Source organism: Ambystoma mexicanum, chromosome 6p (assembly GCF_040938575.1).
Source record: "Ambystoma mexicanum isolate Mex_15411 chromosome 6p, UKY_AmexF1_1, whole genome shotgun sequence".
Lineage (NCBI taxonomy): Eukaryota > Metazoa > Chordata > Amphibia > Caudata > Ambystomatidae > Ambystoma > Ambystoma mexicanum.
Window position 1 is genome coordinate 322,776,562 of NC_090935.1, and position 25,970 is coordinate 322,802,531.

General features: G+C 51.1%; 1 protein-coding gene across 3 annotated transcripts in view; it reads right to left on the bottom strand.

Moving 5' to 3' along the window:
• Positions 1-25,970, bottom strand: part of ZFR (zinc finger RNA binding protein) — a 1,119,848-nt gene that overhangs the window by 496,567 nt on the left and 597,311 nt on the right. For all 3 annotated transcript variants that reach the window (XM_069627081.1, XM_069627082.1, XM_069627083.1), the window contains one exon: positions 18,695-18,889. In XM_069627081.1, coding sequence (XP_069483182.1) covers positions 18,695-18,889 — 195 coding nt within the window. The remainder of the gene's footprint in view (positions 1-18,694; positions 18,890-25,970) is intronic.

Consider the following 25,970-nt stretch of genomic DNA (forward strand, 5'->3'; position numbering starts at 1 on the left):
TGCAGTTGTGACTTCTTGAGATTGAGCGAAAAGCCCAGGTCGTGTAGCGTGTTCATCAGTGCATGCTCACCTCCACACAGGATAAGCTTCTAATACGCCACTGGTCGGACCTGGGATACAGATCATTCTCTGATCTGTTCCCCGATTCTCTGATCTGCTTCCTGAGATGTAGCCCTGACAAGCCAGTCGTCTAGGTAGGGGTATATATGGAGGCCCTGAGCCCGGCTGCCACCGCATTCATGAGTCTGGTAAAGAACCTGGGGCCGAGTTGAGGCCAAAAGGGAGGACCTTGTACTGAAAATGGCAGCCCAGGATCCTGAACTGGAGGAAAGACCGATGGGTTGCCAGATCGGGACGTGCGGATAGGTGTCCTTCAGATCCATGGAGCACATCCAGTCTCCCCAATGTGTCTGCAATAAAAGCTGGCGTCACCATCTTGAACCTCTGGAGAGGTAAGGAGAGGTTGAGGGTGGAAAGGTCCAGTACAACTCTCAGGCCAGCCTGGTTCTTTTTCTGAATGGTGAAGATCCTGGAATAGAAGCCTGATCCCCGCTCGGAGGCTGGGACTTCCTCCACGGCCTGGCTCAGGACGAGCGACCAAATCTCTGCCAAAAGAGTTGCTGTCCCAACTTGCGCAAGAGGGGGAGAGAAGGGAGGAGAGACAGGAATGGGTAGACGGTATATTGGGGATACTACTGACAGGAACCAGGGGTCCGCGAAGTTCTGTCGCCAAAAGTGTGCATGAAGAGCAAGCCTGCCCTCCCACTGGCGACACGTGGACCTGAGTGGGTCTTTCATGACTTCTTACCCTCAGGAGGCAGAGGGGGACTGGAAAAAGCCCTTGCCACCACCTTTTTGATGCTTGCGCTGACTAGGGGGTCGGCGAGCGCTCCGGCTGCCTAGACCTCCGTTCCTGGAAGCCGCAGAAGCCTCCAGATGAGCAACCCTTATCCGAGCATTGCTGAGACTGGGAGTACGCTTTGGGCGTGGTCTTTGTCAGAATGGTAAAGACTTAGCCGTCTGAGAGCTATTCTTCTTGTCCAGCTCTTCGTCTGTGCTGGAGTGGAAGAGGTCACTGCCCTCGAAGGGCAGGTCTAGAATACGTTCTTGGACATCCAGGTTGAACTTGGTGCCCGGAGCCAGGCCATCCTTCACATGTCTAGGGCAATACAGATGGCACAACCAGAGGTATCGATGTGTGCCAGCGTGGACTCCATGATATCCTGAGCCACGAGCTTGGCCTCGGCTAGCCCCGCCTTGAAACATGATTGGCAGTGGGTGGGGAGTTCCGGGAGGAAGTCAGCAATTTCCCACCATAATGTCTGCATGTGAATTTCCTCTCAAATGGGCGCCCGAGGGCATCAAATACCTAGGGGTTCAGGTGGCCCTCTCGAAAGCCTTGTTAGTGTCTGATAACTATGGGGCCGCCGCACAGTACACTCGTACCATAATAGAGAGATGGCGGAACCTCCCCCTCTCACTATCAGGGAGACTATCCCTAATTAAAATGATCATCGTGCCTAAACTCCTGTATGTATTCGCTAATGTTCCTCTTTGGCCCGGGAACCAATACTTTGCGGACCTACACTCGGAGTTTGCCCGTTTTCTTTGGCACTCGGGGGCCGTGCGCAGGAAGTGGCTGCACATGACCCTCCCTTACGAGAGGGGGGGCTTTGGAGCTCCCGACCTCACCCAGTACTGGACGGCAGCCCAAGCCCAACATGCTACATATTGGTACCACCACCAGGAACTCCCCCCCCCCCCCGCATGTTAAACTCGAAATCCTAGCGACCGAGGAGGTGAATGTCATGTCCCTGATCCTATTTCACTCGTATCAGACGCAGGCCCCTGCCAACCCAGTGGCCGCCACTATTAAAGCATGGCGGCAGATCCTGACGCCTAGCTCGGGCTCCCCCCCGTACTACAAATGGCTTCCCATCTGGTCTTTCCCTGGCCTCACCCCCACACAGGATAAGCTCCTAATACGCCACTGGTCGGACCTGGGATACAGATCATTCTCTGATCTGTTCCCTGACGGGAAATTCATCACCCCAGATACGTGGAGGCCGGGGCACTCCAGATCCCCACTAGAAATGCTGCAATACTTCCGTATTAGGGCGGCGGTCAAGGGCTTGTGGCCTTCATACCCGAACGAACCCCCTGAATCCCCCGAGGTCTGCTATATAGCCAATTCCGCAGGTTGTAAGGGTATCATATCCTCCTTGTACAAAATATTGATGGCACATGCTGCTGAACCTCCCCACACTGTCCGGGACGCCTGGAGCCGGGACCTGGGATTAGACATTACAGACGATATGTGGTCCAAAATGTGCATGCACACTTGCAAGGTTTCTCTTAACTCTAGAGTTAAGTGTATCCAATACAAGCTGCTCAATTGCCTGTACTACACCCCTTATATGATTGGAAAATTTGCCAGAGATCAATCGCACCCATGTCATAGATATAGAGCTAGCGAAGCGGACCATGCGCACATGTTCTGGTCCTGCGGGACACTAGCCCCGTTCTGGAACACGGTGCTCGATACCCTCTCTGAAATAGTGGGGTTCTGTGTAGATCCTGAACCCCTGTCTCCTGTTTGGGCTCTGGGAGGGGACTGAAGCGAAACGGGTAGCCAAGTTTTTGAATGTGGCGGCGAGTGTGGCCAAGAAATGCATTCTGCAGTGCTGGAAGCGCAGCCCCCCCCCCCCCTCTCTGGAGATGTGGCTCAAGGCCCTCACCTGGACACAATCCTGTGAAGAAGACTATGTTGACATGCTGCCTAGTAATGCTCGCCCTAAATACATATGGACAGAGTTTTGTAGTTACCTGAACAATAAGGTGGACTTGGAGCTCTTGTCATCCCCTCCTTCTCCTGATCGGGGGGCTGATCTTGTTACATGATGCAAGCCTCTACCACAATTAACCGCTGTTGGTAGTGTATATGACCTTCTTTAATACTTGTATAATTCATGCTTCAATGTGAAATGTGTGTCACTGTTCTAACTTGCACTGTACCGGCTGCTACTTCTTGCCAATAAAGAAAAGTTAAAAAAAATGTAAAAAACGGAATACAGCTTCTTACCGTATTCCTCCAAGGTTTTCTCTTCCTTGCCTAACAGCGCCGTCGATTTCGAAGACAAGGACGACTGAGGCTTGGAGTACAGTGAGGCCGCAGCAATCACTGAGGAGTGTGGCTGAGGATGGGATGAGGGCAAGAGAGTATTCCCCCTCCATCTGCCTGTACTTTGCATCCAGGTGGCGGTTGACATGCTGGACAGAGTGTGGTTTGAGCCAATCCTCCTTGGCGAGGGAGACTACATCGGTTTGCAGTGGAATTCCCGTTCTGGCAGAGGGGCGCCTTGTGATGACTTCAGCGAGGACTCCCTCTGCCAGCTGTTCAACCTGAGGCTGTGGGAGGCCCAGGAATTCCGCCAGGACCGAGATACGCTCGTGGAAGACGCTGGCCGAGGATGGTGTGTGAGGATCCTCTGCCTTATCAATATCCTGAGGGTCTGCGGGATCCTGCGAAGGAGGAAGAGGAGTAGGAGGAGGAGGGGGAGGCTGGGGCACAGGGACCGCCGCTGGAGGCTGAGGAAGTGGCGGAGGCTCGTATGGAACCGCCTGTGGAGTAGGTTGAGGAGCCAGAGGAGGCGGCTTGCACCGGGCCAGAGGTGTCGGCGGAAGAGTCTGTGGTGCCGCTAACATAGCGGGAAGGACTTCCCTGACTGCGCCCTTGATAGCCCCCATATCTGGAGACTTCATGAGGCAGAGGGACCTCTCAAAGATCCGATCCTCGCTGGCTGAAGAGGAGGAGGGCACTAAAGGTGTTACTAGAGGCAACTGCCGACCCTGTACATACGGACACAGGGGGAAAACAGCCTTGCGCATAAGAAGGATAGGCCGTAGGCCACGTACCTGGTTGATGCCAGTCCCACCTCGATACTCATTCTTCCCGAAGTCTTGCAGAGGCAAACGGGTGTCCTTTTCTGGCCCGTCTGCCATTTTGTTGAGCTGCCTACCACGTGGCTGCAACGTGTTGCTCGGCTCGTTGATGTGAGCCTCTGCCAAGTCTCTTATGTGAGCGGCGTGCGACTTGCCCTGCTCCTGGGGCCCCTGCCCGGTAGGTGTAACCACCTCGCCCTGGTGGTGGTTAGAGCTGCGTTCAGGCACCCCTTGGATGTACTGCCGGTAACAGAGCGTAGCCCCTCGGCCATGATGTCAGTATCAGGGCGGAGCTCTTTGGGCGCAAGCCCGATAATAGAGCCTAGCCGCCCCTCATTCCTGGCACCGGGAGGATTCGAGGACCCCTCAGCCCAAAGGCTGGTAGCTGTGGCAGCCTTGGTGCGCGAGTTGGTAAAAGGACCTGACCGGTCCCTCCCACGTAGGAGAGTCCCTGGGAAGGCATCTCCCTTGAGAGGTGCGGATGAAAATATAGGCCCTAGCTCTGGCCTGTAACATCTCACGAAACTCTTGAGGTCCTCAGAAGGAGACCGCTGAAAGAGCTCCTTCCACCTGGCTAGTCAGCGCTTTCGAGGACAGCAAGTCGCACGCCGAACAGGCTTGCCAATCGTGGTCTGGGCCAAGGCAACGTAGGCAGAGGGCATGGGGGTCTGAAGTTGGGAAAGGCCAGTTGCAGGATTGGCACCTGCTGAACCCTGTCGAAGTCGACATGCGCTGGGGAGGAGCTGTGGCGTCTGAGGACCGAGTACCTATTGAAAAAAGACAAAAGGAGAGGAAAATCTGCACGTGGAATTACATGGCCGAAGCCAAACCCAGGAGCGCTGGTGAATTTGGCCCGTTCCCGTCAGTGCGGAAAAGGGGACTGGGGTGTGGTGCCGGAGGGCGGAGTCAGGGCAGCGCATGCTCCCAGGGCCACGCCTCTAAATTTAGAGGGAAAGAAAGTTTTTCTGGTGAAAAAGGTTCCGTCTTCCATCCCTCGCGAGGGATAGAATGGGGCAAAGGGGACGGGACGTAAGAGTAGGTATTTAAACTTTTGAGAAATCTAAGAGACTTCCCTGTGCCACTGCAATGAAGGTGCAGTGTGTCACAAAGCAAAGATGATGCCAATGGAGTTTGTCAGACTCCAGAACCAAAAAGGAACAGTGTTAAATCACAAAAAAATATAAGAGCGGGAAAAATGTCTCACTCTCTCCAGGTTAAACATTAAAAAGTCCTAGAGTCCAGCAAAAGTGTTGGGTGTTTCTAAGGTAGAGGGGAATTTGCACATTTCTGAGAATTCTCCCCAACAGGGAAGATGGCGGGACGTATGGAGGAAAGGGGACTATGAACTAAGAGTAGGTTAGTTACTACGGTGAGTAATTATTAATTACTCTTACGTCCCATCCCCTTTCCTCCATACTGCATACTGCATGGGCGATTACAACGGAATGTAGCCCCAGGGTGGAGAAGAGACACTCCTTAAGCAATCAAGTTCCTTAGAACCACCTGTCCGAAAGCCACATCTGATTTAGAGCCGGTGTCCAAACAGTAGGGCTTACAGAAAGCCGAAGAGGTGGCCACCCTGCTGATGACCTGCTGCTGGAATGAGACGGCCGTGGCCTTGGCTCTGACAGCATGGGCGTGCATGTTAGCTGGGAGTGGTTTGTGCTGGCCCTCAGGCCTCCCTGATGGCCGAAACCAACCGCCTTGCTATAGAGGCTTTGGATGCCCCCCCCCCCCCTCCCTCCAAAGGTGACAAACGGAGCGTCCAACTTGCGCAAGTCCTTAGTCCTGTCCAGATAGAATTTCGGCGTGTGTCATTCAGACAGTGCAAGACCCTCTGAGCATCGTCCTTCGGGTCGGTAAAAACGTAGGCAGGACTATCTCCTCATTCAGATGGAAAGCAGAGGCTACCTTGGTTAGGTATGCGGGGTGTGTTCTCAGGACCACCTTATCCTTGTGAAAAATAGTATAGGGTTCGGAAGCCACAACCGCCTGGATCTTGCGGACTCAGAGGTGAGACCCACCAATAGTGGTTTTAATGGTGAGCAGCCTGATGTCCACCGATGCCAGTGGCTCGAATGGTTTGTGCGCCAAGGCGCCAAACACTACATTGAGGTCCCACACGGGGTGTGGTTTCTTGATCAGAGGGAAGAGCCTGGCAAGGCCAGTCAAATGTCGCTTGACCACCAGGTTGGAAGAGGAGAAAAACTCCCTCAGAATTTCTGTAGGCCTTATGGCCGCCAGATAGGTGCAGCATGTATCCACCTGCACGCTTGAGTGGGCAAGGTGTGCAGAGAAGGAGAGTACATCATCCAACGTGCACGTAAGGAGCACAATCTCCTTCGAGTCGGCCCAATGGCAGAACTTAGACCATTTACTCTTGTACTGGCTCCTATTAGGCTTGTTCCTAGCGCCCTGCATGAGTTCTAGGTTAGCCTGTGATAGGCCCAGGTATTTCAGCGTGCCCTGCTCAGGAACCACGCTGCAAGGGCTAACTTCTGTGGGGCAGGGTGGATGACCTTGCCCCCTGTTGCACCAGGGGTTGAGCTGGGACCAGCAGCAGGTGAATTGGAGTCCTGTCTGAGAAGCTGAGAAGCTCAGAAAACCGGGATCTTGCGAGCCACCACAGAGCTATCAGAAAGATGCTGAGGTGACATGATTCCTTTATCTTGCAGATCACCCTGTGGATCAGGGGTGTAAGAGGAAAGGCATACGCTGTCATGCCTCTCCACTGATACTGAAAGGCGTCGCCCAGGTAGCCCTGCCCCTGCCAGGACATACAACAGCCATATTGTAAAAGCATGCCGCTGTGGAACTGCCCGGATTCTCCCCCTCCCCCCATCACAAGACACAGATATCCAAAGACTATGGTGTTGGGGAGAATTCTCAAAAATGTGCTAATTCCCTTCACCTTATCTTAGAGACCCCCAGCAACTTTGCTGGATTTTTGAGGACTTGATTTTTTTTTACCTGGGGAGAGTGTGAGCCTTTTTTCCCCCACTCTCTCACGTATTTTGATGTGTGTTTTCCTCTTGTGTTCTTTGATTATGGTGTTTTAAGACACCTCCATAGGCATCATCTTTCAATGTGCGTTACACAGCACTCACAGTGCAGCGACACAGGGAAGCTTTTTAAGCTGTCCCAAGGTTTAAATACCTTCTCTGGGATAAACTGCTGTTTCACAGAGAATGTTAAGTTAAATTGACTTTAATAGTCTTTTTAAATTCCTAGACCCAGCACACACTCTATTGTAAGAGTGTTGGAGGGTTACCTAGTATCCCCTGTGTCTAGAAGCTCATGTATCAGTCAAATGCTACCCTTTCCTCTCGAAATGGCTGGTGGAAGTGGTTTTACAACAAACTACCATGATTTTACACAATCGCGAACACTGGTAGATAATCGCGGGAGCCATGTTTTACAAGATGACCCTAAGCCCACTTTGTTTAAATAGGTCCCGGTCTTTTTTCACCATTTCTTTTTTGAAAGATCCTTCTAGAGATTGTCTAAGTGCGTCAAACCAAGTTTGGTCCCTTTGTTTCATCGTCTTTGGGGGCATTCAGGACTGAAGACCGCTTCTGGCGCCTGATTGTCTGGGGTGGGCAGGAAGTGAGGTATGTGCCCGAAACTCCCTGTGCTTAGGCTCCTAGAAGACCCAAAAGCTCCTTCAAGGAAGACTTCTTCCTTTGAGTTGGTAGGATCAATCAGCTTGTAAGCCACCTGGATACCATTCACAGAGCTGGTTAGGCTTAACAGGGAGAAGGACACCAGCTTGTGTACTTGAAGAACAGCAACCGGAATCGAAGAATTGCCATTTTGCCAGCTTTGTGATATGTCCCTGTAGAGTGCAGAAGTCCCCCAACGTCCTCCCTCTTATTCCCACACCTGAGGCTCAGCAACAGCAAGATCTCCAGGAACTGCCAGGAACAAAGTCTTCAGCTGCAGCCTTTTCTTCAATATAAGGTACTGTGAAAACCCGACAGAGAACTAAGCTCTTGCCGCAAAAGTTTGTGGAACTTTGGCAACTTGCAGGCCTAGTCAGCTTGTGATCCAACATATGAACCTTTCTTCCGTGAACTACTTCTAAGATCCGTGGCAAAGACGTTTCCGTTTTAAAAGCCAGAACCGTTTTTACCTATACAAAGCAGTAGCCCATTGACTTTGGCCTACCTATTGCATTGAATCAACTCCTCTGGTGAGCTCAAACTATTTGCACGGTTTTAAAGTAACTGCAATATTCGTTTTATTAACGTATGCCTTTTTGCTCCTACTTCCACGCTATTTGGCTCCTACTTCAAGGGAGCTCAACTGCTTCGTAATCAGTATTGTAGTATAATGTCTGTGTGATAATGGTTGCCCTATTTAGTGAATGTTTTATAAAAGATTGTGTAATAAATTAAGAAGTGCTTTACCAAGAAACCTTGAGTATAAGTGTCCATCTGAATACTTGTCACTGTAGACCTATGTGTAACACCCTTACAAGCTCACATTCCCTCTTGAGATAAGCCTGGCTGCTCAGCTCGCTACCAAAAACTGTGTGGTACAGCCTTATACCAAAGGTTGGTTTTGCTTACACCTGTAGTCCTAGTTGCGTGCAGTGGTCCTAGAGGGCACTGCAACCAAACTTTGCCTAACATATGGAACTTAAACAGAGAAAAGACCCTGTGAGACATACCCAGGAGGCAGGTTTGTCACCCTAGATAAATTTAAAGAAACTGGGAAACAACCCTACGCGTATACTACAATACTACCGTATGCGCAAAGCAATAAGAAATAAAGTGGCCTGTGTTCCCGCTAGACCCCGAAACCAATAGATGCCTAGATATGGTAACGCAGGGGAACAACAAACGGCGAATGCTAGCCAAAATATACGCCACAGTACAGGATGATACAGCTCAACAGAATTATGTGGAATTGAAATGGGAGAGACACCAACACAGAAATAGATGTGAAATGGCAAAAAATGTGCAATCTTACCAGAGAATTATAACTTAATGCAAGACTCCAGTTAAAACAGTTTGAATTATTACAGATTACATTACACACCTGCCCAAATATCGAAATTTACACCAAAAAACCTCGGAAATGCCCGGAATGCGGAAACAAAGAGGCAGACACGATACTTATGTTTTGGAGTTGCCCTTCACAACATGGTTATTGGCAAAAGGTGGCTAATTTACTGGGGGACATCACAGATATCCCGCCCCTCCCGCAACTCTCCTCCCCTTGAAATACTTAGTTGGGGATATAGGTAAGATGAATATAAAAAGCAAGGAGGCATTTCGGTTGAACTGGTAGGCGAAACATGCTCCCACATTCCAACAATGGCTTAAAGAATTAGCGTTTGCCAATGAGAGAGAGGAGGGATATGTGAACACTTTTGTGGCACTAGCATCAAGTAAACCCAAAGACATATGGGCACCATATAGGAGAAAAATGAATATCAAAATACAAAACAATATTTGTAAGACGAAACATGTACGAATGAGCAAAAGACGTGGAACTCTCTGTAACCTACTGCAACAATGTTAAATAAAGTTTATAATAAAAAAAGAAAAAGGTAAATCCATACAAGTATGGTCTAAACTTCTGCAGCGATCACACAAATGGCAAAACACTCACATTCAATAGTTGCCCAACTCGTCTCACGGTTCTTCAATTTCCTACTGATGAAGCAGATCGCAAGTTCTCTGCTTTTCCCATCCAGTTGACTCAAAACTGCACCTATCCCTGCATTAGAAGCATCTGTCTGTACAATGAAGGATTGGATGTAGTCAGGAGCTCCCAAGACTGGAGCTTGACAAAGGGCTTTCTTCAGTCCTTCAAAAGCCTGAGTGCACGCCACATTCCACCTGACCTTCTTGGGGAATGTGGGTGAGGAGACCATATTCAAGGGAGAAGCTATGGTCCCATAGTTCTCAATGAAGTTCCTATAGTACCCAGTGAGACATAGAATGGCTCTCACTTGGGTTTGAGTAGTAGGGGTGGCCCAGTCTTGTACAGCTTGTACTTTGCTAGGCAATGGCCTTATTTCACCTCTTCCTACCTCGTGTGCAAGGTAGACCCTTTTGTTCTGACCAATTTGACATTTACTAGCCTTTATGGTCAGATGGGCCTGCTGAAGAGCCTGCAATACATAGTCTAGCTGGTCAATATGCTCTTTACAAGTAGGACTGAACACTGCAATGTCATCAAGTAAGCCATGCAGAAGTCTTCCATCCCATTCAGAACTTAATTCACCATCATCTGGAATGTAGCAGGAGCATTTTTGACTCCAAAAGGCATAACCTGAAACTGGTAGAGGTCTCCTGGGGTAGAACATGCAGTTCTCTCATTGGCAGGGTCTGTCAGAGCCATTTGCCAATAGCTTAAGATCAGGTCAAAAGAACTGAGGAACTTGGCTGAACCAAGTTTGTCCACCAGCTCATCTGTCCGGGGTAAAGGATGTTCTGTTGAATTGGGTACCTTACCGTCTTTTTTGTTATGGGGGGGGGGGTCAGTTTTCAATTGGGAAGAAGAATTCGAAATGGGAATGGAAAACTGATGAACCCTCTCTTCGCCCATGCATCTCTAACTGGTGACACTTATGTTAAAAAAAGCATAATCTCAGACTTAATTTGTCAAATTATCTCTGCCACGAAACCAAAAGGTCTGTTATCTATTTAATTATTTTTATTTTACACTTTCTCACTGTTAGGTAAAATTGTATGCAGTACCCATAGGGTGCACTACAACAACTCTGACCTCCTGGCAGTAGTAACCCAAACTTTGGTATAAGGCTGTACTACACATGTTGGTAGTGTGGACGAGTAGCAAGGCTGATCTCAAGAGGGATCAATGTGAGCGGTAAGGGAGTTATGCAGAGGTTCACAGTAATAAGTATCCAAGCAAACACTTACACTAACGGTTTCTTGATAAAACAATTATTAATTTACCAGTCAGTTAATGTAAGACTTCTTCAGGAGGGAGCACTGTAAAACCCCACACAAATATACTTCATAATTACACAATCTCTTAGTTCAGAATCAGCACATACCCATGTGGTACGGCATACAGCAGGGACCTAACCCCACCGGTGAATTCAATTGTTAGGATGCTGTTGACATTAATGTGCTACAGTTGGCATTCAGAATTAGTTAAGAGCAAGTAAGGAACACGTTACTTACCTGCAACTGTTCTCCAGCATGGCTCTGGCATGGATTCACATGCTCATGAATATTCCCCGTCAGGCTGGGAATCCTTGGTAAAGAAAAAAAATCACTGTCAGTTTCGTTTCTGAACTGTCTTTCTACTAGTAACCAATCACTGTTCTCTGGGTCATACTGCCCCCAGCCAATGACTGCCCTCTACCTAAGCCCCTCCTCTGGCAGCCATCTTCAGATTTGGTAGCACGTAAAGTGGCAGTAGGACCAAGAGAAGAGCCGCAGAGGGGTAAGAGGGAGGGTTCTCATGTGAATCCATGCCAGACCCATGCTGGAGAACAAAATTGTTCCTTCTCCAGCATGGGGTCTGGCATGGATTCACATGCTCATGAATATAAGAATAAATAGCAGTACACACATGCACAACCACGGGCGGTGGTAAGGCTCAACATTAAGCACGCTTACCTCCTCACCAGGCCCAACTTCAGGCGAACAGGTTGCGCAGCACAGCCTGGCCGACCCTGGACCCCTTCCCTGGAATCCCGGTCGACGTAGTAGAATCTCGTGAAGTTGTGTGTCGACCTCCACGTAGCAGCCCTGCAGATGTCCAGCAGGGGCACACCAGATAGGAACGCCGTGGTAGCAGCGATCGCTCTGGTTGAATGGGCTCTCGGAAGGCCGGGCAACGGTCGGTTTGCCAACCGGTGACAGTGCATGATGCAGCCGAAGAACCATCTGGAAATGGAAGCCTTCGAGAGGGCCTTCCCTTGTTTCACAGGTCCAAAGTTCACAAACATTTGTGATGTCTTCTGAAGGCTCTTTGTGCGGTCCACGTAGAACTTCAGCCCTCTAGCTACATCCAGCAAGTACAAAGTCCTCTCAGCCAGCGACGAAGGCGACAGGAAGAAAACAGGCAACACCAAGTCCGCCAGCACCTTGGGCATGAAGGAGGGGTGCGTCCTCAGCACCGCCCTCGGCTCGTGGAAAGTCAGGTATGGAGGTTTACATGAGAGGGCCTGGATCTCTCCCACTCGTGCGGAGGTGATGGCCACAAGAAACGCTATCTTCCACGACAGGAACTTCAACAGTGCCAAATGCAGCGGCTCGAATGGCGGCCCCATGAGCCTGGCCAGCACCACGTCGAGCTCCCACGCCGGGGCCCGGGCCTTCACCGGCGGGAACAATCGGAACAGTATTTTCATGAACTCCTTCACCAGACGATGGGACCATAGCGACAAGCACCCCGGAGTTCTGGAGTAGCGGGAGATAGTCGCCAGGTGGATCTTGATGGAGGCATGAGCCAGCCCTGCTTTTGCCAGCGATAGCAAGTATGGCAACACTTGAGGAGCCGTAATCCGCAGAGGGTTAATCTTCTGTGCACGGCACCAGACAGAGAACCTCTTCCATTTATGTCCGTAGCACGAGAGTCGAGCACGCCCTGGCCTTTGCAAGTACCTCCTTGCAGTCCGCCGGGATATCGTACCCTCCAAACTCTAGTGCTGCAGGAGCCAGGCCTGCAAGTTCAGCGACCCCAGGTCGTGGAGGAGGATGGCGCCTCCTTCTCTGGCGAGAGGATCCACGTCCGTCGACAGTTTTACGGGGGGGGGGTCAGATGGGGGGGGGGGACGCTGACATGTCCAGAAGGTCTGGGAACCAGATCTGCCTCAGCCATGCCGGTTTCTACGAAGATCATCCTGCACCGGGACAGTCTGAGTTGACTGATGAGCCGCAACGGTGGGAACGCATACAGGAACAGGCCGTCGCAAGGGAATGAGAAGGCATCAACCATGCTCCCCGGCTGGGGAAACCTGCTGACGAACCTCCGGTACTTGGCGTTCGTCGCCGTCGCAAATAGGTCGATCTGGGGATTGCCCCATCGTCGGAACTGGAGATCCACTTGATCCTGCTGCTGCTCCCACTCGTGGCACAAGTGCAGCTCCCTGCTGAGTGAGTCGGCGATTGTGTTCTTTATTCCTGCCAGATGGAAGGGTACCAGAAACATCCCAGTGCCACAGATCCTGGGCTGCCTTGGATAGGGCTGGGGATCTGGTGTCTCCCTGCTTCCAGATGTAGAACATGGTAGTGGTGTTGTCAGTGAAGATCCTTACCACCTTGCCCTTGAGGGACGGAAGGAACGACCTGAGGGCCCAGAACACGGCTCGGAGCTCCAGGACATGATTGTGTAGCGACCTCTCCACCGGGAGCCAAAGGCCTCTTGCGTGGAGATCTCCGGTGTGCGCACCACCAACCCTCCAGGAAGGCGTCAGTCGTCACAGTTTACTGATGCGCAGGGGTCTGGAAGTCCATGCCCGCCGCAAGATGAGCGCGGGTGCCACACCACCGGATTGCTTGACGGAAAGTCTCGTTGAGGGGGAATCTGGCCTTCGAAGCTTCCCGCCACTTGCATCCAGCGGGTGTCGAGGCACTCCTGCAGAGGCTGCATCCGCAACCTGCACAGACGCACGACGTAGATGCAAAATGACATCATGCCGAGTAGGGACTTGATGGACCTCACACTGGCCACTTCCATGGTCAACAGCCGTTGTACCTGGCCCAGGATGGCCTACATCCTCTCCTACGACGGTGAAGTCAACCGCGCCACTGTGGCAAGTCTGGCTCCCAGGAACAGGGCATCCTGCAACGGTACAAAGTGGGACTTTGCAAAGTTGATCGAGAATCCCAGTTCCATGAGCAGGCGGACGGTCTTCGCTGTGTGGTCGACGGCGAGTTCTCTTGATTTTGCCCAGATGAGCCAATCGTCCAGGTAGGGGTATATGTGGATCCCCTGCAGGTGCAGCTGTGCAGCCACTGGTGCCAGGCACTTGGTAAAGACCCTTGGGGACGATTTTAACCCAAAGGGCAGGGCCTTGAACTGGTAGTGCCGCCGTAGGACCATGAATCGTAGGAACTTGCGATGTCCTTTGTGTATGGGGATGTGTAAGTAGGCATCCTCCAAGTCCAGCGACGACAGAAGTCGCCTTCCTCCACCTGTCCCTGCACGTGCTAAAGGGTAACCATCAGAACTTCTGGGATTTGATGTATTTGTTGAGGCGGCGAAGGTCTAGGATGGGTCGCCAGCCGCCGGTCTTCCTTCAGACGAGGAAGTACTGCGAGTATACTCCAGAGACCCGGAGCCTCTTTGGGACGAGTTCCATCGCGCCCTTTCTCAGCATGGCTCGTACCTCCAGAAGCAGCTGTGGAATGTGGTTTTCTTTCATGGCCACAGGTGGGAAACGGGGGCACTTCCTTTGGAACTCCAGAGTGTGCCCGTGGGCCAGTGCATCCAGCACCCAACGGTCGGTGGAGATGGACTACCACACGCAGATGAAGTTTGCCAGCTGGCCTCCCACCGGAGTGCTCAGGTGGGGACCCGACATCACGGCCGGTTCAGTCCTGTTTTGCCGACGCCTTGCCACCCTGGGCTCCTTGGCAACGACAGTTTCCACCGGCCTTGCTGTGGCCTCTGTACGCTTCCTGCGACAAGGAATGGGCTGCTTGGCGATACGAGGAACTGCCGGTGAATCCTTGAGATTTAGGCACCTTGAGATTTGCCTCCGGAGGTCCGAAAGGACGGCCGCCGCTGATGGAGGCACGGGCCGTCTCAGTGTCCGCCTTGATGGCCTGCAGTGACTCGTCCACTGCTTTGCCGAACAGGTTGTTTCCGTCGAAGGGCATGTCCAGTACCCCTGGTCTGCACGTCCTGACTGAAGTCGGTGGCCCTGAGCCAACCGTGCCGGAAAACGCCATTGCCCATCTGACGAAATCTGGTATCGGCAATATACGTTGCTACCGTGAAGGCGTGATCCAAAGCCACCTCGCTCTCTTGCAGGATTTCAAGGGCTTCCGCCCTCTTGTCGTCCGGGAGGAAGTCCAGGATAGGAGCGATCTTGAACCACAGCTCCCTATCATAACGGGCCGCGATCGCGAGGGAGTTGGCCGCCTTGATGGTCGTCGCTGCCGACGAGGTGACCCAAAGTCCCATGGCATCTAGCTTCTTCACTTCTCCAGTGGGGAAGTGGAAGATGACGCAGTCGCTTTCTTCTTGGCTGCCGCAGAGTCCACTGAATCCGGGGTCGGGTGCGCCCTGAGGCACATAGAAGCGGAGTCCCAGACCCGGTACTTCTTCTCATACCGGTCTCTCTTCGCAGGGGCCGTGGACTGGTTCTTCAAAAGGGACAGCCCTTCGTCCCATAGGTCATCCAACAGCGGGACTGAGTACAGTTTTCCTCTTGGCTTCCAGTCGTTGGTAAAGAAATCCCTCTTTCTTCTGCTCCTCGTGGCACAGCTGGAGGAGCTCTGAGGCCCTGGAGATCATGGCTTGAAAGGAGCCAATTTCATCAGGGACGCCCGGGAGGTGAGGGGCGATCCATTCAGTCGTCGCCACTGTCGTCCATCCCTGTAGTCGCTGTCTCCGTCCCAGTCTCTTCCCTCGGCGGAGGGGATGGAGGTGAAGGATGGAAGGGAGGGGGAGGATAGACTCGCCGCCGCTTGTTCGGAGGGCTCCCCGACGGTCCAGGCGCCGGTGGATCGTCCGCTGGAGGTAAGGGCAACCTTGTCCTTATCTCCGTGCACAGGGGCTGCAAAGCCATCAAGATTGCTCCCGAATTGTCCTGCGGCGGAGGCATCGGTTGCGACAGGAGTGTTGGCAGGGGTGTGGTGACCTCCATTTCCTCCTCGGCCCACCGCTACTCGGCGGCTCCACCGTCGCGCTCTACGTACGCCTCGTCTGGATCCTTCCCGTAGGTCCTGACCTCCTCAAACTTCTCCAGGATAGCTTTGACGCCAGACAGCTCATCCTCGGAGGAGGTTTCTGAGTCAGTTAGGGCTACCGTACGCCCCCCCCCCCTCCTCCTCCTCCTCATCCCGGGGGTCTTTTCGATAGGCTGGAAAGACTATTCCCTCCGAGGTGGCAGGGAAACTCTAGGCTCGGAAGTAGTCTCCACTGGGGTCCCCCCCGCAGGCTTTGCCAGGGCCGTCATGACTCCCTCAATCGAGGCCTTAGCAGCCACGACCGTGGGTGCATCTGAGGCCTTTATCGTGGGGGGAGGGTCATCTCCTCGCTCCCCCTTGGCCGTCTGTCGGGATCGACTGGGGCTTCTCCCGAAGCTTACCCGGGTTCTCCGACTTCCTTTTCACAGAGCCGGAGCATTGAACCAACGGCGCTCCTGGATTTGCGGTGCTTTGCCTTTTGTTGGGCCCCTGTCGCCGAAGCGCCCTCAAAGGTCTTAGAAGACCACTCAGACTTCTTCTCACCTGCTGCTGGTCTCTACGCCTCCAGCCAGTCAGCGAGTCGTTTACGATGGTCCGGACGGACATTCTTGCAGAACGCCCAGTCCTCCTCCACGTGCAACTTGTCGGCGTGCAGGCAGTAGAGGCACCGGGAGTTCATCCTCCTTAAAGACGTTCTGAAGCCCACATCCTGGGCAGTTCCTAAACAGCTTGGATCCAGTGGGCGTCAAATCTCCTTTGTCCTGGGCCATGTCCTTGCGGGGTAGGCCTCAAAGATCTTCCGGAATCCTTCAAGAAGTGGAATTCGATGAAAATTCGCCCTCGAGCGGCGTAGAATTTCTGAAGCGGGTCCCCGGAATCGGTGGAGCTTGAAGCTCGAATCGACCGAAAAAACAAGCGCAAACTCTTTGAAAAAACGCAATACTCAGTAAAAGCTAGAGAGCTAAGCACAAGGACTCCCAACACTTGAACGTGAAGTAAAAATCAGAATATGGCTGCCAGAGGAGGGGCTTAGGTAGAGGGGAGTCATTGGCTGGGGGAAGTATGACCTAGAGACCAGTGATTGGTTACTAGTAGAAACAGTTCAGAAACTAAACAGATTTTCTTCTTTACTGAGGATTCCCAGCCGGACGACGGGGAATATTCATGAGCATGTGAATCCATGCCAGACCCCATGCTGGAGAACAGACATAAAATGTCTCTTTTGACAGCGTTTTGTCCAGTCATTTCCTTTATCAGAGTTTGAAAGTCGGACGCCGCTCACTAAACACACTCACAGGCGTGCCTGGCAACGGCGTCCGGTCGTCATAGCAATGAAGCTTTAACTACAGTAGCGCGCTCATTAGTAGCGTTCACATGGAGCACAGTATGCGGGTTAGAGGACCGAGTTAACTTGCAACCACATTACTTATATTAGTTTTCTTTCTTCAATCCCATAAGCTGAAGCACCTGGACTGCTCTGAAAGTTATTAGATCAGTTATTAGATCAGTATGGGCAACCGATACAGCGGTTACTCGATTACAAGAAGCACACAGGTAAGCGTTAAACACTTCTCTCACAGTTACAGCATGAGACACTTGGTAATTCTAATAGAATACTACAGGATGCTAAGACAGCGCCAACAAGCCAACTATTCATTTCTTTACAGTACTATTTTAAACTCAGACTGGCCAACACGTAGTCGCATATCAAGAATGCAAAATTGAGGTAAAGTGAAAATACGCGTATAATTATACCAATAAGATATTACTGGTTAAACACTTCATTACATGTCTTGTTTCGGTCTTTTTTTCCCTTTGGGTAATCTTGTGACACTCTTTTTGGTATGTAATTATACATCATCCATATTACTTTTTACTGTACATTATTGACTTTGTTGAAGGATCTGAATTGGCAAATATTGTGATGTAAATTATAATTACAAACAGGGTCTTGTCTTTAAGGAGTAGACAGACTCCGAAATGGATTGGCAATTGAGCCCTATATGTATTCAAGTGAATGCTGGCCTCTGACTCGAGAATAAATAAATTATCACAGAGCCAATTGTGTTTGAATCACCACAATGAACCTGGTCTTTAATTTTGAATGTACTTATTCCTTCTACCTATTCCTATTTTGATAAAGCTACTTTTTACACGTTCAGTTATTGACTACAGTAACCCTGTGGGGTATAGTTTGTGAGCGACTGATTAGCTAGATTCCCATCTAGCTTCTTGCATTGCCATGTTTGACCACTAGACAGACTAAGTAGCCTAACACGCACGCACGCACCAAACAAATTTAAAAAGTCACTGCTGCCACCAGCTTGCCCATTTTGTACAACTAGAGTAACCAAAAATCCTCTGACTGTTAGTCTAGGGCAAACAAAAAATGTACTCCATTGTAAGATGCATTGTACAATGATAACACATTTTTAAAAAGTGGTCAAAAGTAACTAAGTAACAAGGACTAAGGGAAACAATGTTTCCCAGTACTGACAGCCCGAAGGACATGTCCGTTTCCCCATAACAGATGAGCAAAAGCCAGTGTACTGAAGGTCAGATACAAAAATAAAACTAACAAGTTTAGGGGTCCATTGAAATGGAAGGAAAGGTGCTTTAAAGAGGAATCTTTCCTAACAGTTACTTACCCCCTTGTGTTTAATTGCATTGCTCAATGCATTTTTTCTCCCCATGACTGAGCTGTGTTTTATGCAAGATATGTAAATAAAGATGTTAACAAAAAACAAAAATGTATAGCATACTTTTATGGGAATACCACCCCTTCATCAACACTTACACTAACTGGGCCTGCAAACATATAAACTTTTTTTAAAAACACAGAAGTCTATGATAAAATACGTTAGTTAAAATTTCTTGTTAAGAAGCATAACAATTCAGCCTACCTTCTGGTGCTTTGCCCCTCGTATGTGAGCAGCATATGCATCCGCTCCTGTGCAGGAAACATCACAGAGTTCACAGCGCAACTGGTTCTGAGTTCCACGAGCAGCTGCACTGCAAGTGCTCGTCGTGGACTGAGACACTTTCAAAGCTGCCTCTTTCTTCTTGTGTTTTTGGCCCTCTAAATGTTCTTTGTAGGTCTGTAAAAAAATGTGTTGGGAGTTACGATTAATATACATTGCAGACGAAAAGCAACTAATTTATGCTTAACGTTTCATGCGTCAAAACACAACTCAATTCTTTAATTTTTTAATGAAGGTAAAAAAAGAAATGGAAAAAAAAGGTAAATGCTAAAAGAAAAAAACAGAATTGAGCCCAAAGCAGGGCTCAAGCTGTTGTGGACAGAGATTACCTGGGCTCTACTGAAGCAGGAAGTTAAATGCTGTACCAAATCACAGTTTAGAAACAAAACAAAGAATACAGCAGACCCAGAAAGGTTTCTCAGGAAGTGCTGCAGTTTACTTAAACATTTAAACAAAATACTAAAGACCTGACAAAAAATAAGGACCCTAAGAGGAATTATATTTGACAAACTATTCAAAATGTATGTAATGTTAAAGGCTTCAATGATGATCTAAAATTAAAAAAACTAGTCACCTCAGGATACCTCAAAAAGCAAGAGGATTCCAATATAGGTAACAGCTAAAATTAGTCAAAGTGGGGGCGAAGCTGGAGGTGCTCCTAGATTTTCGTTTACCCATGAGTTTGATCCAAAGCCGATTAAGGGTCAGGAGAACAAAGAAAGCTGGAATAATGATGGCGTCTGATGGTTGAGTTTATAATTTAAATTGATTCTAACACCCTCCTCATTTACAGCATGCAACAACAAAATGTGAAGCTACTCAACACGGACCTTTCGCAGGCAGAACCAATATGATGGCACAATATAGTGTGTGTGTTTAAATGGACTTCCAAAGTCAGCGCTTTTGGGAGACACCACTGACCCCCTTATGGTGAACTAGGAAGACAGAGGTTAGCCATACCCAATCAAGGTGAGGTAACAGGGCGGCAATGCTTAGTCTCAAGAAGGGAGTAAGAGTGCTCTAGGGCTACAATGAGGCCACCGAACACCAGTAACTCCAGTTAGACAAGCAAGTCTACAAATAAAATTATTACTTAGGCCTTCAGTTACAAACCAAGCAGATAAAACTTTGCATCTAAGATAGTCATACTATTATATATAATACATTTCTCGCCGTAATCATATTTCTAATGCTTGTATCTGCTCAGATTCTCATGCTGTGCATAGGCCAACATCTAGTGGAAGCTGCGGAGTATTGCAGTTGTTTTCGAAACTCGAAAAGGGCAGTAATACTATCCCTAATGTGACGTCCACTGTACCCATGATCCCTCATGCGTCGGGGTCCCTCAGATTGTTATTTTTATGGCATGAGGTGTAGTGCAAGTACAGTTGTATCCAAGCAGATATGTATCAGACAAGCTCATAAGAAGCCATGCGCCTTCTCTCAGAGGGGAGGAAGGGTGGGTTGCATGTGAATCTAAGCAGATAAAAGCATCAGAAATACTATTATGTTGAGTAATGTATCCCTTAAGAGGCTTTTGGAATCTGCTTAGATCACATGCTGTGCATAGATTAGCAAGCAGTTTAAGAAGGAGATGGGATGTGAGAAGGTTCATAAGCAAATAAACGTCTTAGAACTGCTTGTCCCTCTTGTGTATCTGTCTTGGAATGAGGGTCAATGCAGTAGTGCTGAGTGAAAGTATGTACAGCGCTCCATGTAGCTGCCTTGCAAATACTGTTAATGTTAAAGGATATTTGTACCGCGCACAATCACCACAGGAGTGGTCCACTGGCGCTCTGAAACAAAAAGGGAGGGGTGTGGGGGAGTTATTGGGGATGAGCTGGAGAAGTGCAAGAGAGCCATGATGTGCTGTTGGTGGCCTCAGCCGGAATTCCGTTGGCTGGGCTTGGGGTGTTATACTGTTGGAAGACGTTGTGTGCTGTTGTGCGGGTCTGTGTGTGCGCTTGGTTTTGGTGTTGCAGTGAAGTTTGTGCGGTTTGTTGTTGTGTTTGGTTAGAATTTGAGGTGTGTATAGAGAGGGTGAAGTGGTTAGTGGGTTGGTTAATTGGCTGCCTACGTGGCCTCTGTTTTTCCGAGGCGGGCAGGCATTTGTGCGTCCCTTGCAGTCTAGCCCAGAAAGCATTCCCAATCTAGTAGGAGTGCAGCATTGGTAAGCCTGGGTTGACTTCCTCCATGAGCTGAGACCTGATTGGCATTCATCATCTTATTCGGTTGCTCATTCAGGTTACCACTCCTACCCCCTTTGGTATGTTGCAATGCTAACGCTTGCACTTCTGTCCAGGGGTGGCGTCTGCCTTCATTCACAACTCTTTGGTCCATGCCCCAGCCAATATCGACAGCTTAGTGTGGCAAGTGCTAACGTTTACCCAACTTTATACAGGTATGATCTATGGAACATGTAACTTACCTGTAACTGTTCTCCAGCATGGGTCTGGCATGGATTCCCCGTCAGGCTGGGAATTCTTGGTAAAGAGAAAAATCACTTTCAGTTTCGTTTCTGAACTGTCTTTCTACTAGTAACCAATCACTGGTATCTGGGTCATACTGCCCCCAACCAATGACTGCCCTTTCCCTAATCCCCTCCCCTGGCAGCCATCCTCAGATTTGGCAGCCATCCTCAGATTTGGTAGCACGTAAAGTGGCAGTATGACCAAGTGAAGAGCCGGAGAGGGGTAGGATGGAGGGTTCCATCCATGCCAGACCCATGCTGGAGAACAACAGTTACAGGTAAGTAACTTGTTCCTTCTCCAGCATGGGGTCTGGCATGGATTCACATGCTCATGAATATAAGAATACATAACAGTATACACATGCACAACCACGGGAGGTGGCAAGGCTCAACATTAAGCATTTACATAATCTCAACATTAAGCAATTCTTACCTCCTCACCAGGCCCACCTTCAGGTGAACAGGTTGCGCAGCACTGCTTGGCCGACTCTGGACTCCTCCCTGGAATCCCGGTCGACGCAGTAGAATCTCGTGAAGGTGTGCGTCGACCTCCACGTAGCAGCCCTGCAGATGTACAGCAGGGGCACACCAGATAAGAAAGCTGTGGTAGCAGCGATCGCTCTGGTCGAATGGGCTCTCGGACTGCCGGGCAACAGTCGGTTTGCCAACCGATAACAGTGCATGATGCAGCCGGAGAGCCATCTGGAAATGGAGGCCTTCGAGAGGGCCTTCCCCTGGTTCACAGGTCCAAAGTTCACAAACAGTTGTGATGTCTTCCGAAAACTCTTCGTGCGGTCCACGCAGAACAGCGCTCTAGCTACATCCAGCGAGTGCAAAATCCTCTCGGCCGGCGACCAAGGCGACGGGAAGAAAACAGGTAACACGAAGGGCTCGTTGAGATGGAAATCCACAGCACCACCCTCGTCTCGTGAAATGTCAAGTATGGAGGCTTGCAGGATAGTGCCTGGATCTCTCCCACTCGTCGTGCGGAGGTGATGGCCACAAGAAAAGCAGTTTTCCAAGACAGGAACTTCAACGGTGCCGAATGCAGAGGCTCGAAAATCGCCCCCATGAGCCTAGCCAGCACACTTTGAGCTCCCACACCGGGACCGGAGCCTTCACTGGCGGGAATGAACTGAACAGTCCCTTCATAAACTCTTTCACCAGGCGATGAGACCACAGAGGTGATCGTCCCGTAGTTCTAGTGTAGCGGGATATCGCCGCTAGATGTATTTTGATGGAGGAATGAGCCAGCCCCGCCCTGGCCAGCGACAGCAGGTACGGCAACACTTGAGGGGCCGTAATTCGCACAGGGTTAATCTTCTGTGCACGGCACCAGACAGAGAACCTCTTTCATTTGTGTCCATAGTACTTGAGGGTTGGACGCCCTGGCCTTTGAAAGTACCCCCTTGCAGTCTGCCGGGATCTCGTACCCTCCAAACTCTAGTGCCGCAGGAGCCAGGCCTGCAAGTTCAGCGACCCCGGGAGGATGGCGCTTCCTTCTCTGGAGAGAAGATCTGTGTCCGCCGATAGTTTGACTTGGGGGGACGCTGACAAGTCCAGAAGGGCCGGGAACCAGATCTGTCTCGGCCACGCTGGAGTGATGAGCCTCATCTTGCACCGGGACCTCTTGAGTTGGTTGACGAGACGCAGCAGCAATGGCAACGGAAGGAACGCATACAGGAACAGGCCGTCCCAGGGGAACAATAAAGCATCACTCATGCTCCTCGGCTGGGGAAACCTGCTGACAAACCTCTGGCACTTGAGTTAAACGCCGTCGCAAACAGGTCGATCTGGGGTTTGCCCCATCGTCAGAAAAGCTGATCCACTTGGTCCTAACACAGTTCCCACTCGTGGCATGAGCGCAGCTCCCTGCTCAACGAGTCGGCGATGGTGTTCTTTATCCCTGCTAGGTGGAAGGGTACCAGAAACATACCTTGGGCAACGGCCCAATGCCACAGATCCTGGGCCTCCTTGGATAGGGCCAGGGACCTAGTTCCTCCCCGCTTCCGGATGTAGAACATCGTGGTGGTATTGTAGGTGAAGATCCTCACCACCATGCCCTTTAGGGACGGAAGAAATGACCCGAGAGCCCAGACCACTGCTCGGAGCTCTAGAATGTTGATGTGGAGCGACCTCTCCTCCGGCAGTCGCAGGCCTCTCGCGTGACCATCTCCGATGTGCGTGCCCCATCCTTCCAGGGAGGCATCCGTCGTCACAGTCTCCTGATGTGCTGGGGTCTGAAAGTCTGCACCCGCCGCAAGACGCACGCGGGTGTCCCACCACCGAATTTTTGGCGGAAGGCCTCATTGAGCAGGATCTGGTCTTCGAAGCTGTCCGCCGATTGTATCAAACGGGCATCGTGGAACTCCTGTACGGGACACATCCGCAGCCTGCATAGGCGCACCAGGTAGATGCAAGAGGACATCATGCCAAGAAGGGACTTAATGGATCTCACCCTGGCCACGTCCGTGGCCAGTATGCGCTGCACCTTGCCCAGGATGGCCTTCGTCCTTTCCACTGACGGAGAGGCCAACTGTGCCACTGTATCGAGCTTGGCTAACCTGCGACAGAATCAAGTGCGATTTGTGGAAGTTGATGGAGAACCCCAGATCCATGAGCAGTTGGACGGCCTTCGCAGTGTGCTCGACGGCAAGCTCCCTTGACCTTGCTCGGATGAGCCAGTCGTCCAGGTAAGGGTAAACGTGAATCCCTTGCAGGCGCAGCCGCGCCTGTAAGGGTAAACGTGGTTCCCTTACAGGCGCAGCCGTGCGGCCACTGGTGCTAGGCACTTGGTAAATACCCTGGGTGCCAACTTCAATCCGAATGGCAGGGCCTTGAATTGGTAGTGCTGTCCTTGGACTACGAATCTGAGGAACTTTGTGTCCTTTCCGAACGGGGATGTGCAAGTAAACATCTTCCAAGTCCATCGACGATAGGAAGTCGCCTGTCTCCAGCTGTCCCAGCATGTGGAGGGCGACCATCCGGAACTTCTGGGCCTTGATGTATTTGTTTAGCCGACGTAAGTCGAGGATGGGGCGCCAACCGCCTGTCTTCTTTCTGACGAGGAAGTATCTTGAGTATACTCCAGAGCCCCAGAGCCTCTTTGGGACGAGTTTGATGGCACCTTTCTTGAGCATCGCCCTTACCTCTAACAGCAGTTGACGGATGTGATTTTCCTTCCTGGCCACGGGTGTAATGCGGGGGCACTTCTTTAGAAATTCGACAGTCAGTGGAGATGGACTCACACACGCTGACGAACCTCACCAGCCGGCCTCCCACTGGGGTGCTTCGGTGAGGGCCCAACGCCACGGCCGGTTCAGTCGTGCTTGGAGGCGGCCTTGCCACCTTGACCTCCTTGGCAACGGGCTCCTCCTGACTTGCCGCACCCTCTGTAGGCTTCTTGCGACGAGGAACGGGCTGCCTGGAGGTACGTCGAAGCGCCACCGCCAAATCCTTTGGAGGCACCTTGCTTGCCTTCGGAGTTCCGAAAGGGAGGTTGTCATTGCTGCAAAACTCCTAAGGCCCGAGCCGTCTCCGTGACGGCCTTAATGGCCAGAAGTGACTCATCCATTGTTTTCCCAAACAGGTTGTTCCCGTCGAAGGGCATGTCCAAAACTCTGGTTTGCACGTCCTGGTGGAAATCAGTGACCTTGAGCCATCCCCGCCTTCGAAGGCAAACACTGTTGCCCAACTGGCAGCAACCGGTGTTAGCGATGTCCGTGGCCACCGTTATGGCGTGGTCCGACGCCCCCTCTCCTTCCTGCAGAATCTCCAGGGCCTCAGCCCTCTTGTCTGGTAGGAAGTCCAGCAGGGGAGCAATCTTGTACCACAACTCCCTGTTGTAGCGGGCCACAATCGCTAGGGCGTTGGCCGCCTTGATCGTCGTCGCTGCCGACGAGATGACACGTCCCATGGGATCCAGTGTTTTTCCCTCGCCGTCGGGTAGGGAGGCAGAAGTTAAACCGTCGCCCCTGCCGCTTTCTTCTTGGCCGCTGCAGAGATGACCGAATCTGGGGTCAGCTGAGCCCTAAGGCACAAGGGGGCGGAATCAGGGACTCAGTACTTCTTCTCATACCGATTCCTCCTGGCAGGCACCGTGGACTGGTTCTTTAGGACCGCAAGCTCCTCGTCCCAGATATCGTTGAGCAATGGAACCGCGAGGACCAACTTTCTCTTGGCCTCACGCCATTGGTAGAGGAAGCCTTCCTTCTTCTGTTCCTTGGGGCAGAGCTGGAAGAGCTTGGATGCCCTGGCAATCATGGCGGAGAAGCCCGAGGGGGTGGTGATGATGGAAGGTCCATCCTGTAGTCACTGCCGTTGTCATCCGTCCCAATCGTTGAATCCGTCTCGGTGTCATCGCTGGGATCCAGAGAGGGAGATGAAGGCTCCACGGGCCCCGAGGGTTGAAAGGGCAGGGGGAGGATGAATTCTCTCCTCCGCTTGCTTGGAGGACTTCCCAACGGGCCCTGTTACGTCGGTTCGCCCGTCGGGGCTAGTGGCAACCTCGTCCTTATCTCCGTACATAAGGTTGGGATTGCCATCAAAATGGCCGCCGAGCTGTCCTGAGGCTCGGCACTGGTTGCGACGGGCAACATGGCTGCTCCTCCACTGGAGCCTCGTCGTCTCCACCGTCACTTTCTTCGATCGCTTCCTCAAGATCTCTCCCGTGTGGGCGAACCTTCTCGGACCTCTTGCTGAGGCCCTTCACGGCTTCCACCACCTCCT